General features: G+C 36.2%; 1 protein-coding gene across 1 annotated transcript in view; it reads left to right on the top strand.

Moving 5' to 3' along the window:
* Positions 1 to 4,863: 4,863 nt before the first annotated feature.
* The window catches only part of WDR63 (WD repeat domain 63), a 26,395-nt gene continuing 18,111 nt past the window's right edge, over positions 4,864 to 13,147 (top strand). The window contains exons 1-5 of the mRNA XM_019470650.1: positions 4,864 to 4,981; positions 6,349 to 6,387; positions 11,010 to 11,191; positions 11,749 to 11,853; positions 12,767 to 12,928. Coding sequence (XP_019326195.1) covers positions 4,864 to 4,981; positions 6,349 to 6,387; positions 11,010 to 11,191; positions 11,749 to 11,853; positions 12,767 to 12,928 — 606 coding nt within the window. The remainder of the gene's footprint in view (positions 4,982 to 6,348; positions 6,388 to 11,009; positions 11,192 to 11,748; positions 11,854 to 12,766; positions 12,929 to 13,147) is intronic.

Raw genomic sequence — 13,147 nt, 5'->3', positions numbered from 1 at the left:
GGGAAGTGGTGGAGTCCCCATCCCTGGAGGTATTTAAAAGACGTGTAGATGAGGCACTTAGGGACATGGTTTAGTGGGTGGTGGTGTTGGGTTGATGGTTGGACTCGATCATCTTAGAGGTCTTTTCCAACCTCAATGATTCTATGATTCTAAAAAGAGTTCCATATCTTCAATCATCCACATTAGACCTTTTCCAATTCTATCCTATTTCTCTCTGAATGGAAGAAAGGAGAGAAACAGAACACAGTATTATCCAATGTTTTAATGAGGATTTCCATTTTGTTCTCTATGCCTTTCTTATTAATTCTTAACCTAATTTTACACGTATTATACTTATCATCCCAGAGCCTGTAACTACCTCTACTGGTTTCTATCAAATAACAAAATCTACACCTGGTTCAAGTAGGCCTGATTTAATGAAAAGTTGTACGTGTGAAGTCAGGTACATTCAAATAGGACTATTTGTATGCTGAAATGATTTGGCAGTTGCCAAAACTTCGGTTTTACTCCCTACAACTTCTACAATGAAGTTGTGTCCAAATATGCACAAGCATCATCAATAATGCAAACTTTAGGTGTTTGTATTATTTGCTCTTTGTATAGAACAAAGTAGAATAAATTTAATTAAAGGGAACATTGTATATGAATTTCTGGAGAGATCAGGTCATTCTCAAGATGGTATTTTTAACAAGTTCTTAAATGTCTATTGACTGAAATGTGATTTTTAGCTTGATAGTGACACAACAACAAAAAAGCAAGTAGCACAAGTTTTTGATAATTTCCTTGTAGTGCTTTTGTTAAATGGAAGTGCACTCAATTCTTCTGTCATTCCAAGTTGCAGTTAATTACAGTGCTAAATCAGTAATGCACACAGGCTCAACCTTAAATCATTCAATTAGGCAACTAATGAATCATTCCATGTCCTCAATTCAGACAGCATCGTCTGTAGTACTGATAGCTAATTAACTTTCCCCTTTTGCAGTACCTAGCAACTTTGCGGATTTGTTTTATAACTGTAAATGTTTCAGTACATTAAATGATTAGGAGAACACTCTGATCTTATTTTTTCTCTTGAGCCTAATGTTCAAAATATTACGCCATCTATAAATAAACTAGGCTACAAAATATCAAAGTTGTCAAATATTTACTTGGGCTTTACCAATTAAATAATGTAAAACTGTGTGTTCCACTGAAAAATTGCTGAAAAATTAGTCTGAACATATTTAATGAAGTTTTAATATAATACATTACCTACTTTTAAAAGATAAAATATATGGCAATGTTTATGACAATTGATTTTCAAGAGCTATTCCTTTTCGTAGGTTTTGCACTCTTTAAATTAACATAATTTTAAAAATATAATGTTATTTCCCACCTCTCCTCAATCATAGAATCATGAATTTATATAAGCATTAATGGAAAGAGCATTAATGGAAAGGCATAATACATTTGTATATTTCTGGACAAATACGCGTATTAGAGTCCTTTCTAAATAAGCAATATAGAAATATCCCTGAGAGGATAGGAATGAACCACAGATTAAAGACATTATCTTTTTTGTCATATTTTCAGACAGTCCTCTAATACAGACACCAATTTTTTTCATGGTTTTCTTGTTAGGATTTGGTACTTTGTGTAAAAACTTAGGGAGTGAAAAAAACCAAGCCCCTGAAGTAAGAGGTAACTTCCGAAAATACTGGCTTTTATCTTACACATTAAGAACCATTAGGATTTTTGTTCCTTTATTTCTTTTTTGGAAGAGGAGGGGTGCCAAAGATTGCTCTTCAGTACCTATTTTAAAGTTCTCAGCGCGTGTTGGTTTCCTGCAGGGATCACCTGGGCGTTAGTAGTGTAATCCTGTGTAAAAAAACAACTTTGCATACATACTTTGTAAATGGCTATGGGCATGATTATGCTTCCAGAGGAGTTTTTACAAGTTCTGCCTTTGCTTTCTTCGGAGGCCTTACGTGTTTCCCAGCCACTGACAATCATACGCTCACAGGATGACAAATGGGCAGGGGCGATATGGTATTAGGGATATTGTAAAAGGAGATAATTACTTTGTACTTTTCTATCTGCTTTCCAGTTGGTGAGCTTCTGTGCATCACAGATGGAACCACGAGCAGTCCTATTGTTTGCTGTATTCATTTACAACCCTTAAACGGATATTTTTTGTATTAACATATGCATATACATACACTCAGTCACTGACACTGCCTTCACCAGCACTGCCCTTACCTGTACAGTGCTGTGTGTACCTCTACACCCGATTTTTTCAGTAAAGGAGGAGGAACTGCATTGCTGGGAGACAATTTTCAAAAGTTTTAACTGTTTTTATAGGTTAAAAAAAAACCCCAACCTATAAAAACTTCAATATACTTGAAGTCAGTCAAAGGAAAAGGGATGTTTTTACTTGCAAGTTACTGTACTAAACATAGGCATGTGACTTATCTCAGCCCTCTCAGTGTTTCCTCTATTCATGTGACTTAGGGTTTAGGCTACTCAGAAGAACGAACTCAAAATTTCCAAATTGGCTTTGTTTCAGTGTATAATTAGGAAATGGTGAAGTAAGACAATGTGACTGTAATATATACGAGATGGTTCATATTGTCCTTCAACTAATTCCTAAAACATCTGGCCTCTCCTCCTATCCTGGAGGGCTGTCTCTTTTATCCAGAGGCATCAAGGTTGGTTTCAAATTAGAGTAGTCACAGAATCCATTTATAAAATGGGCCACAATTTTTTTACGTAAAATATACAAGGAGATGGATAAGAAATAGTTTTGTGCCTTTTTTTTTTTTAAATAGGGGAAAATTAGCCTCTTTTAACCATCTGAACTGACATGCACTCTAAGTTAGGTAGCCCTAAGTGTTTCAGAACTATAAACTAAGCATATTGTTCAGTGTAGAGGCTCCTTTGAAAGATTATAACTGGGAAAATATATTGAATGTTAGGCATAAATATATTGCCAGTGTTTGTAGTCTTGTATTTGACACAAAGACTGTGAGAATGAGGGCAGAAAACACTCCTAATTCTCCTTACACATTCATTATACGTGACGTGGTACATGACGTGGTTTTTTTGAATCTTCCAAAAACATCATCCCTTGAGAGGCAAAAGTTTCAGAATTCTGAAACATTAATCTGTTTTGCATTGGTATTATCATTGCTTTTTGGAAAAAGCAGAAGATTAAATTGCTACGGTTCTTCAGATGGATTAATGAAGGGGGCTGTATTTGCAGTAATGATCAAACAAGAGAGAAGTGCGCTAACATCCCATGGATGCAGCTTGTCACCTGGGATCTGCAAGATCCAGTATGCTAGAGAAAAGAGCCTGAGGATTTATAGAGTATATTTTTCTATTTTGATTGGAGTGAAAAAGAAAAATGCGTAACTGTAATAAGAGTGTCAGAGACTGTTCCCATTAAAGTCAACAGCAAAATTTACCTTCAATTCATGGGAAGTTAACATAGATCCCAAACCCAGGCTATAATCCATGACCTATATCGTGCCATCAGTAGCCATCTCCAAACTAAAATTCAGATTGGAAGCTAAAATTGTATTGCTTGCTTCTGGAGTATATGAGAACTGTGTTACAAAACAGAAAAACACTGTTTGGGAATGAAAGACCATCCCAAAGCCAGGATGACCGCTGAAATTGCAAACACACAGGCCACGGCGTGTTTAACACTCGCGCTATTTTAGGCCTTTCGTTGGGAAAGTCTCAAGGCAGAACGTTTATTTTATAAACTCACCTTTTCACCTTAAGCATCTTGACAGTAAATGGGCTGTTCACATGTGCAGGCAGACAGGCTGTAGCCCCTGTAAGAGTTCATCAGAAATAGTTATGACACAGTTCTTGAAGGTGCCGTCTCTTTCTGTCCTATAAGTGCATCTGCTTTCCTCTTATTAGCGTTAGAATTATAACAGCATCCAAATACTGTAGACGCTTTGTAGACTTTTAAAAAATGGTTCCTCTCCTGGTCAGTTTACAGTCTTAAAAAAAAGTGGGAATATGGAAGAGGGAGGACACAAACTGAGAGTCCCATTGTCCTTATCCTAGTTGAATGCCTCTAGCTGTTCAATAATAACATCAAACCATTTTCAATACTTCTAACAGAAAGTGGACCATCCCGATTTAGTTCTATCGGCTGCTATGTCTGCACCTTCCACGTGATGGTGCTGTCCGGTTTGTAGAGTGGGCAGGCTGCATTGCATTTCCTTCTTTGCAATGGAACTGAGCCTTTTCTACGCCGCTGTTCTCATCCTTACTCTAGATATTGGGAAGAAGGAGAGCAAATGAAACAAGAGTAGCCTTCTGTACAGTATCGACTCCAGCTGTGTGGTTGCTACATGTCATTATGCATACAACATGTCATTATGCATACAACTTCTTTCCAAGTTTGTCCTCCACAGAGCTACGCTGAAAAATGCACTGGAAACAGAAAAGCACAGAAATGCTTTGTGCAGCTGAGTAACGACTGGCACTTAAGGACATTGGGACAAATATTTACAACTGGAGAATTTTCACGTGTGCTCTTCCCACTGTAGCTCAGGTCCTTAGCTTTCTGTAAGGGAAACCCCTATCCTAATTTAACCTTTCACTGTTTTGGATAATCAGTTTCCATACTTTAATCACCCTGGACAGAAGTCCAGGACAGTATTTCCATCTATTACATATCGTATAAAAATAGAGTTTATGATTTAAAATTATGGAACATACCTTTGGCTGCGTATGAAAATCTTACTATAATGATAAACCACATAAAGTCATGGACCAAATTTTCACTCACACATGGCGCATTCCGTTGTCTGTTTAAAGTTTATTGATGGTATGTATCTTTCTCTAGAGAAATCTGAAAAAATGTCAGAAAATCTCATATCCGGCAAGTCCTCCTTGAAAAGTCCAAAAACCTCAGCAAAGAAACAGAAAGGTGAAAACAAAGCTAAGGAATCCTCAAAAGGAAAACGAACACAGCTTGGTATGTAAGGCACAGCAGCGATGAAACAAGCAGTAATCTGGTCTCACATGACAGCTACCTTAATTATTTTGGGCCCATGCATTTAAGTAAACATGAAAGAAATTAGAACATGCTATTTTACATAAATAACAGAGATCTACAATTCTGATTATGGTTTTGTAACCCATATGGAACATAACAAATCTACATTGCAATATTTACGCTTTGTCTTGGTAGTTTAGATTTAATAGTTTGTGGTGTCATAACAACAGTATTGAATGGGAAATTGGGAGGCTTAATATATATAAAGTGGGGAGATTCACACAAGCTAAAAGCCTAGGGAGAGAGCATCAGGCAGAGAGGTGCCCCCAAGAAACAGGAGTTCAGGTGCTCAGGATCACACTGTAAAGGTGCAATTATAGAGCTTGAAAATACACCAAAGTCTCACAATTTAATTTTGCAGTGCATTTTATTGTGTTTTTTCCTGAGATGTGCTGAGATACTATCTCACTTGTGTCACTTATGAAGTGTATAGTTAATGAAGTGTAAGGCTAACAAGCCTTTGCTATATACAAATATTTTTTTCCAGTGATCCACGCACGTTCTCAGAAAAGGTGGGAATGTACTCTTGCTTGGGTTTTATTTGGTTTGTTTCACGAATTTTTTTTTCTGCCATGACAGCCACCTTCCTGAAGTTGTTTTCACCTTTTAATCACCTTTTCCCTCCCAGGTGATTAATAGCTGTTGTGCTGCAGAGAATATTCTGCACACCAGTGCTAATCTCTTCCTGTCCTACCTCGCCGTGAGGTTTGCAGACCCTCCCTCAGGAGCTGAAGAAAGCCCGGCTCCTGCAGCACCCTGCCACCCAAAGCAAGCCTGCCCACCTCACCACTGTCAGAGGGGACTAACGTCTGCTCCTACCTGCACACCTCCCAGTTCTGCTACTGTCTGACGTTAGCGAGCCTTGCCCATTTACCTCCTCTTCCCATGACACGATTTGCATGGTAACTGCCCCAAGCAGGTGCTATCAGGTAGCAGCCAGTGCAGTTTTCAACCATGGAAACTGCAGCGTGCACCGCGAGATGACAGATTTCTTATGGCTTCTCTCTTATGCAGACCACCTGCTCAAAATAACAATGAGTTTTAAATCTCCACAGTTTCAAAATATGCTAACATCTCCTTAAGATACAGACCTATTTTAAAAGGCTTCACTCATTTCTTGTGTTAAATTTGAACTGAATAGAAATCACTTTTTGTTCGCTCTTCACAGTTTAGTTTTAAATAGAGAGAGAGATTTTAAATATTGCCCTAACAAGGAAGGACTGTATATTCATAGTTACTTTGTTAGGAAGACAAATTACTGATAACATCATGTCGCTATATTTCAGGTAAAAAAGATGAAGTTGATCTTTCTATGGTTGGTATAGGTAAGTGCTATGATGACTGGGCTTTAAAGTAATAGTTTTGGAATACTTTAAGCATTTTGAAGCATCAATGTTACTAATGCCAGGGAATGAAAAGGAAAGATTTTTTTATGAATGAGAAAAATTAGAAACTATGAAGAAATGCAGCTATTACAGTAGTGATTACAGTACCACTCTCTGAGTAGCAGGCCGTGCAGCAAGGAACGCTGAAACAGGTATGGGTTTGTAGAAGGTGTTTTTATCTTGGGTTGAGAGAAACTGGGATCAAGGGAAATAAAAAGCATCACAACAGAATTATAAGGTGCAAAATGTTTGCAATTAGTAATAGTTAAGCAATTGAAAGAAAAACTTGAAATATTTTAATCATTTTTTAAACTTTGATCTTTGTCAAGTCATTATTAAATCTGGTGATAAGATGATTTGACCATATCACTTGTGTTTTTTAATCATAGATATCAATAGACGTTGATTAACATCTTTTGCTTTGTGGGAAAAAAAGCCGTGCAGCAAGGAACGCTGAAACAGGTATGGGTTTGTAGAAGGTGTTTTTATCTTGGGTTGAGAGGAACTGGGATCAAGGGAAATAAAAAGCATCACAACAGAATTATAAGGTGCAAAATGTTTGCAATTAGTAATAGTTAAGCAATTGAAAGAAAAACTTGAAATATTTTAATCATTTTTTAAACTTTGATCTTTGTCAAGTCATTATTAAATCTGGTGATAAGATGATTTTACCATATCACTTGTGTTTTTTAATCATAGATATCAATAGACGTTGATTAACATCTTTTGCTTTGTAGGGGAAAAAAAATCTGCCATTTAAAAGTGACAAGATATCAAGCTATTAATTGAAAGAATATCAAGATATTCTTTTGGCTTATGTGCAAGAAAAGTGCAGTTTTAAGTGTGGCCATAGTTAAGAGCTAAAATATGGAATTATTTTAATTGAAATATATTCTTTTTTCTTAAACACAAATAATTTTTTAATGTTTTTTTTCACATTTCTGGTTGGATTTTTCTTCTGACCTGATTTGTGCAATTCTTCCTCAGATATAACTTAAACTGCTGTCAATGTAAAATTTATGTATGGTTTACAGGAACAGCCCAAAGGGTTATCTTCTTAATTGGCCTTTAACAGTACAGCTTTTATTGCTAAAAGCTAAAACAATGTGGCAAACTAGGAATATGCAAACTAGGTAATTTTTAAAGAAATCATAAATCACTTGTCTTCCTATATAATCCTATGAGCACACAGGTGGAAGTGAACATTGCACTCTGATTAGCATCACCGAAATGGCTAAGCTGCAATTAATGAAAATGGACAATAAACGATCCCTCAGATGATGAAGGTGTTACTTTAAAAAAAAACCCCAATGTATTTTCAGTGTTCCTAGAGAGACTTGTTTTTGTCAGTAAGAGATGATTTTACCTCCACCTAGTGGCACGTAAGGTTAGAGCCGTAATATCTAAACTTGCTGGGAACCTGTTGCTAAAAGCAGGGAAATAATGCTACTATATGCAGACATCGTCCGTGCAGGATTTAAACTGTACGCATGGTATCTCCTTAGCGTAAGACCTGCAAGTGTTCTTTACTTCTCTTAGAGCTTCTCGGTCCTTTGTGAAGTTCTCATAGCACTAAGAGCTGTTGACTGTTACAAATGATGAGAGTACGATTTACTATTAGAAAAACAATGTGAAGCCTCTGATTAGATGCTACATACTTTTTACTGGAAAAGAGCATTCAATAAAAATGTTCATAATAGTAAGAATTCCAGTATCAGCTCCTTATGTTATAAGGATAGCCAATATGTATAGAATCTGCTACAATATAGCATTCTATAACATAGAATTTTAGTCCTTTAGACTAAAAGATGTACATATTTTAATTCTGATCATTACTTTGTTTTTAACTTGGACTTATAGCAATAGAGCATTGAAGAAAATACACTTAGACTATCTGTCCTACTCTGCTCCCTCTTGTAGCGATGTCTATTGTATTTTTGCTTAACTTTAATGCATGCTTGTATTGTTTCATTTGACATTGAAACCGACATCTCTTTCAAAGGATTTTTTTAGCATTAGCATTTGTGGACAAGGCTGTATGCATGATTCAGCATTTTAAAAAATAACATCATATGAGCTTCTTGAATAAACAACAGTTACTCCTGGTTAGGATTTTTGATGTATCAAAAAAAAAAGATCTAATTGTTTGGGTTTACTTTAATTTATTTGAGCCATGGGAATAATCTTCTGAAAAAAATTACATAAGAATCAGCAAATTATGTTTATAAATTTTCTGTATGTTCTAGCCCTCCTAATTGCACTAGCCACGTAACCAACTCTGAGGACTGTGATATGTACAAATTCCTTGTTCCTTTGCTCTCCTGTCCATTCTGTCCTGTGAGCCAGCTGTGTACAGCAGAGGATGGAAATTGCATTCTGTTTTGGTGCACAGCTCTAGGTTTCTATCCTCTTTCTATCCTATGAAATTTAATTTGCAAAAGGAGGTCTAATTTTTTTGCTCCAATATATCAAAATGTAAAGTATATCTGTAGTGCTGCAGTTTGTACTAGGGTTTGAGTCTGCTTCCTAATGACATCCTAATGAGGCCTCATGCCCTTCGCTAGGGTGACCTGGAAGTCCTGCAGATCAACTTTTGCAGTTCCTCAAAAGGATTAAATGTTTCAAATCACCCTGGAATAAACACTTTTTCTGAGCCTGGTCTCATAGCCAAATCAATAAGCAAAAGAAGAATCTAGGTGTTGGCCTCATTAGCTACAGAAAGTAGAGGTCAAAAAGGCAAGCACAGGGACTCCAGAAGATAAATGAGACCTGACTTAGTCTGGCGTTACCAACAGTGAGTTTGGACCAGGTGACTTTCAGAGGTCTTTCCCAATCAACATCCCTATGATTTTGTATTTTTTGGAAGCATTCACACAGAAATCCCGGAAATCGCTGAGATATCAAAAAGGAAAGTCATGCAATATTGACTACAACTTGTGAAGGAAGTGAACTAACAGACTGTGCATGCTACAAATGGATTGTGTATGCTACAAAATGACTAGTGAACGCTAAGTAAATCATGCTCGGTATAGTGCAGGGTGTACCAGAAGCATCACGCATGTCATTAATTTTAGCAGATGACTACAGCAGAGCGGATGCAGTGGAGGAACAGCACTGGAAGATTTTAAAGGATAAATGTCAGATTCATCAAACATTATGTATTATGTGATAGGCTTATGCAGAGATTTAGCTTCCTGAATGATAGAGATTAAGGAGGATTTATCGTTTTGTCAGTCCTTGTTGGCTTAGGTTAGAGATGGCTTCTCAAAACGTGCTGAGCCAGCTGGTCAATATCATAATTTTAGATATATCAACTTCAATTTAAGGCATACGCAAAGAGAAAAATACCCACAGGTGCTGGGAATTAAGATAAAATATTAAATAACTCAAACAAAGAAAAGAGAATGAAACAAAGGTGATAGAAAGTATCAGCTATTATCACAAAAGCCAGCCCATTTCAGGAGATAAAAATCCCATGTATACACGTCCCTAAATCTTTTACACTTTCCAGTTTATCAAAAAGATGAACATTCAAAGCGAACATCTGCGAGCCTTCTCAGACAAAAGTATAATGGCCTTCATGAAGAATGCTCTTACTGTGGCAGCTGAGAGAGCATGAGTCTGCTAGCACAGCAGTATTGCAAAGGAAGAAGAGAGTCTCTTAGGCAGCAGGATTCTACTAGCTGGGCCTACAGTGATCTTAATCACTTATAGCTGTCATGTAAGCTGGAAGGCAGAACATGTAATATGGGAAGGACCAGTGTTACGTACATACAGCTGACACACACTTAACAAGAAGCACTGTATATTATCTTCAGATTGAGTGTTTGCAAAGCACAGTTGACGTGTCACCTAACTGCACCCAGCCTCAGTAAAACCAATGAAGGTAACTGCCGGAGCTAGGGTAAGAAATAGCTTGTTCTGAATTAACATGAATGAACCTAACAGAGGTCAAGTGTGTAGAAAACAACAGCTATATATTCTCCAGCAAAGCTGAAAATAAATATCTGGCTTGAATCTTAGTGACCTTGCTTTAGTCTCACTCGCTTAGTGAGAAATAGACTCAACTGCACTCTGAACTCGATGAGAGGAAGATGAAAGTCCAAAATCAGAAAAGCATCCTTATTTGGGAGGGTATTGAAGCCTCATCTAGATTAAACATTGGCTTAACATGGCACTGCTCTACAGGGAAGGACTAGAGTATATTTATTCAAGGGCTCTCTTAAATCAGAGCCATGCAGTTGTGTCCTTAATGGATTAAAAGCAGTCCATTAATGACTCTTCACTAAAGCTCTTAATCACCTGTTGATTGAGAGGGAAAAAAACCCTCATACTAGGAATAACATATTCAGTAAGTAGGAAATGTTAGGTAGAGTCTTTTCCAAGATTAACAAAATGTAATATAATTTGTATTCCATGCCTTCCAACATACCAAAAACTAAGCTGAGAGATTCAAAGGCATTCTGCTAGGAAACGGTAAAGACCCAGAGTTATTAAAGTATATGTTTATGTTTAAGCAACACTGAATTTGTTTATCAAGCAATTTTGCTTTTCTTTCATAGGCCACCCAGAAATCTTTCCTTTAGTTTTCACTACAAAGACCCAAGAAATTTTTAATTGCCGAGTTGATGAAGATGTCACAGAAGAAAATTGTTTCAAACTTATTAAAAAAGAGGACATCATTCAGGATCTGAAAACAAGAGCTACAATTTCTGATTTCCACCCTGTCAAAAAAGTTGTCCTAGTATGTAGCTTATTTCGTTCTCACTTTAAGACTTCATGCTCTCTGAGTACATATTCTTTTAATGATAAGGTCTGTCCTTGTTTGACTCTGTGTAAATACACTAATGCTGTAATATCCAAAGGCTATAGGTCATGGACCACTGTCAATTCAAAGTTTCTCATGGCTCACCATGCACTTTTTTTTTTTTTACACTAACTTCAGATTGAAAATATGCTAAAAGTAATGTAAATATTATTAGTTTTGATTCTGTGAACTGGCAGAGCTTCACATATTTTGGCTTCCCCTAATTCATGGCCTATTTATTGAGAATCATTAAAACAGTTTCTTTTCTGTTTAATTCTCTGTATGAAAAGATTAGTTTTGTCCCAGACTTATTTTTATTACAAAATAAAATCCATCCGTTCTTTTCAATTAGCACATGAAATTCTCTGTTAAGACCACAAGATTAACTAAAGATACTGAATCTACACTAGTGGTAGCTTTGCCAGTCACAGGCTAATGTCTGTTTTGTATGTTATTTGCTTTCAGTTTTCCACTAATTGTTTTAATTAAAATAGGAATATCCAGGGGAAGAACTCTTGGTAGTTTTTGATGCAAAGTTCCAGTACGGACAGAACTTTTACTTTGTTGCTTCTGAGGAAGCCAAGGAGAACCTTCTGAAGGTAAGAAAATCCAAGTATATCACAGCATTGTTCTATCCATGAATATTTCAGAATCTTGTCTCAAACATATACTTCAGGAATGCTATTCGTAAGCATCTGATGTGCTTGGCATGCCAGAATGTTTCTCTAAAGGTTAATCTGATCATGGAAAAATACGTGTATCACTGTAAAAATATCTTTTATGCTGAGAAAGACTGAATTAAATTTTTGTATTTTACTTCAGAGGGCCAGTATAAGCCCTATGCTGCATATTTATCATAAGCATTAATTTCCTCTGCCAGGAGGCAGAGGAAACCTTACTTAGGTTTCTAAGTAAGCCATAAAAATAAAAGATTATAATATATTGGGCATCTTCAAAGAAATATTATACTTATTTTTCACAATATGTACGTATATATTCTTCAAATCATTCTTTAAAATGTTCTTGAGTTCTAAATAACTCTAGATACATAGATTTCCCCTTGTGCATTGCATCATAGGAAGAGGTTTATGGGTAGATTATATAATTTTTCAACATGAATTTGTCACCCAGTATCAGGAGAAGTGACAATTAATAGAAAAGCAAATTGCAATTCCAGGCAGGAGGGCCTAATGTAGAAAATCACTACAAATTCTTTTTATATAACTATATATAGCAAATCACTATATAACAGTGATTTGCTTTCAAGACAACAGTCTCTCTTGAGTAGTGAAATATTAAATATGTAATGTTTATTGGAAAATTCTAATGCACAAATGAATGAATGGGACCTCACCCAATCGTACCCAGGGGCACAGTCTAGCCAGACTTACTGCATTGAGACAAAAGTAAAGAATGTGTGAATAAAGACTGAAAACTGGGTTTCTAGTTCATACTTACATTTCAGTAACGAATTTTTGAAAAAGTACCATTTCTCACTGTTTGATGTCACAGCCTCCAGAAACTGCAGAAGAAAAAGACGACGACAAAGAAGAAGAAAATAGAGAGGAAACTCCGGAAATCCATCCTTATAAGCCTCCTGTCCACAAACCTTGGGTTTCTCTTGGCAGCGAAAAGGAAGTTGAAGAAGAATCTGTTAAAGACACTGTTACAAAGGTCAGAATCAACAGATGTTAGTCAATCAAATAAATACCAAAAAACCAAATTTATTTTAAGTTCCTTAAAAAAGAAAAAGTCAGGAAACTCAAAGTTGCAATCCTAGTTTTGCTTGGGGTCTTTCACAAAAACAAAAAAAAGAGAGAAATAGAGAAATAGCTCAACTTTTAACAAAAACTGAAAGTGCTGCAGAAACCTTTTTTTTTTTTTTTTTTTTAC

This window comes from Aptenodytes forsteri, unplaced genomic scaffold, assembly GCF_000699145.1.
Source record: "Aptenodytes forsteri isolate BGI_AS27 unplaced genomic scaffold, ASM69914v1 Scaffold59, whole genome shotgun sequence".
Classification (NCBI taxonomy): Eukaryota; Metazoa; Chordata; class Aves; order Sphenisciformes; family Spheniscidae; genus Aptenodytes; species Aptenodytes forsteri.
Note: the sequence above shows the minus strand (reverse complement) of the source record. Positions and strands in the feature narration are given on the sequence as shown.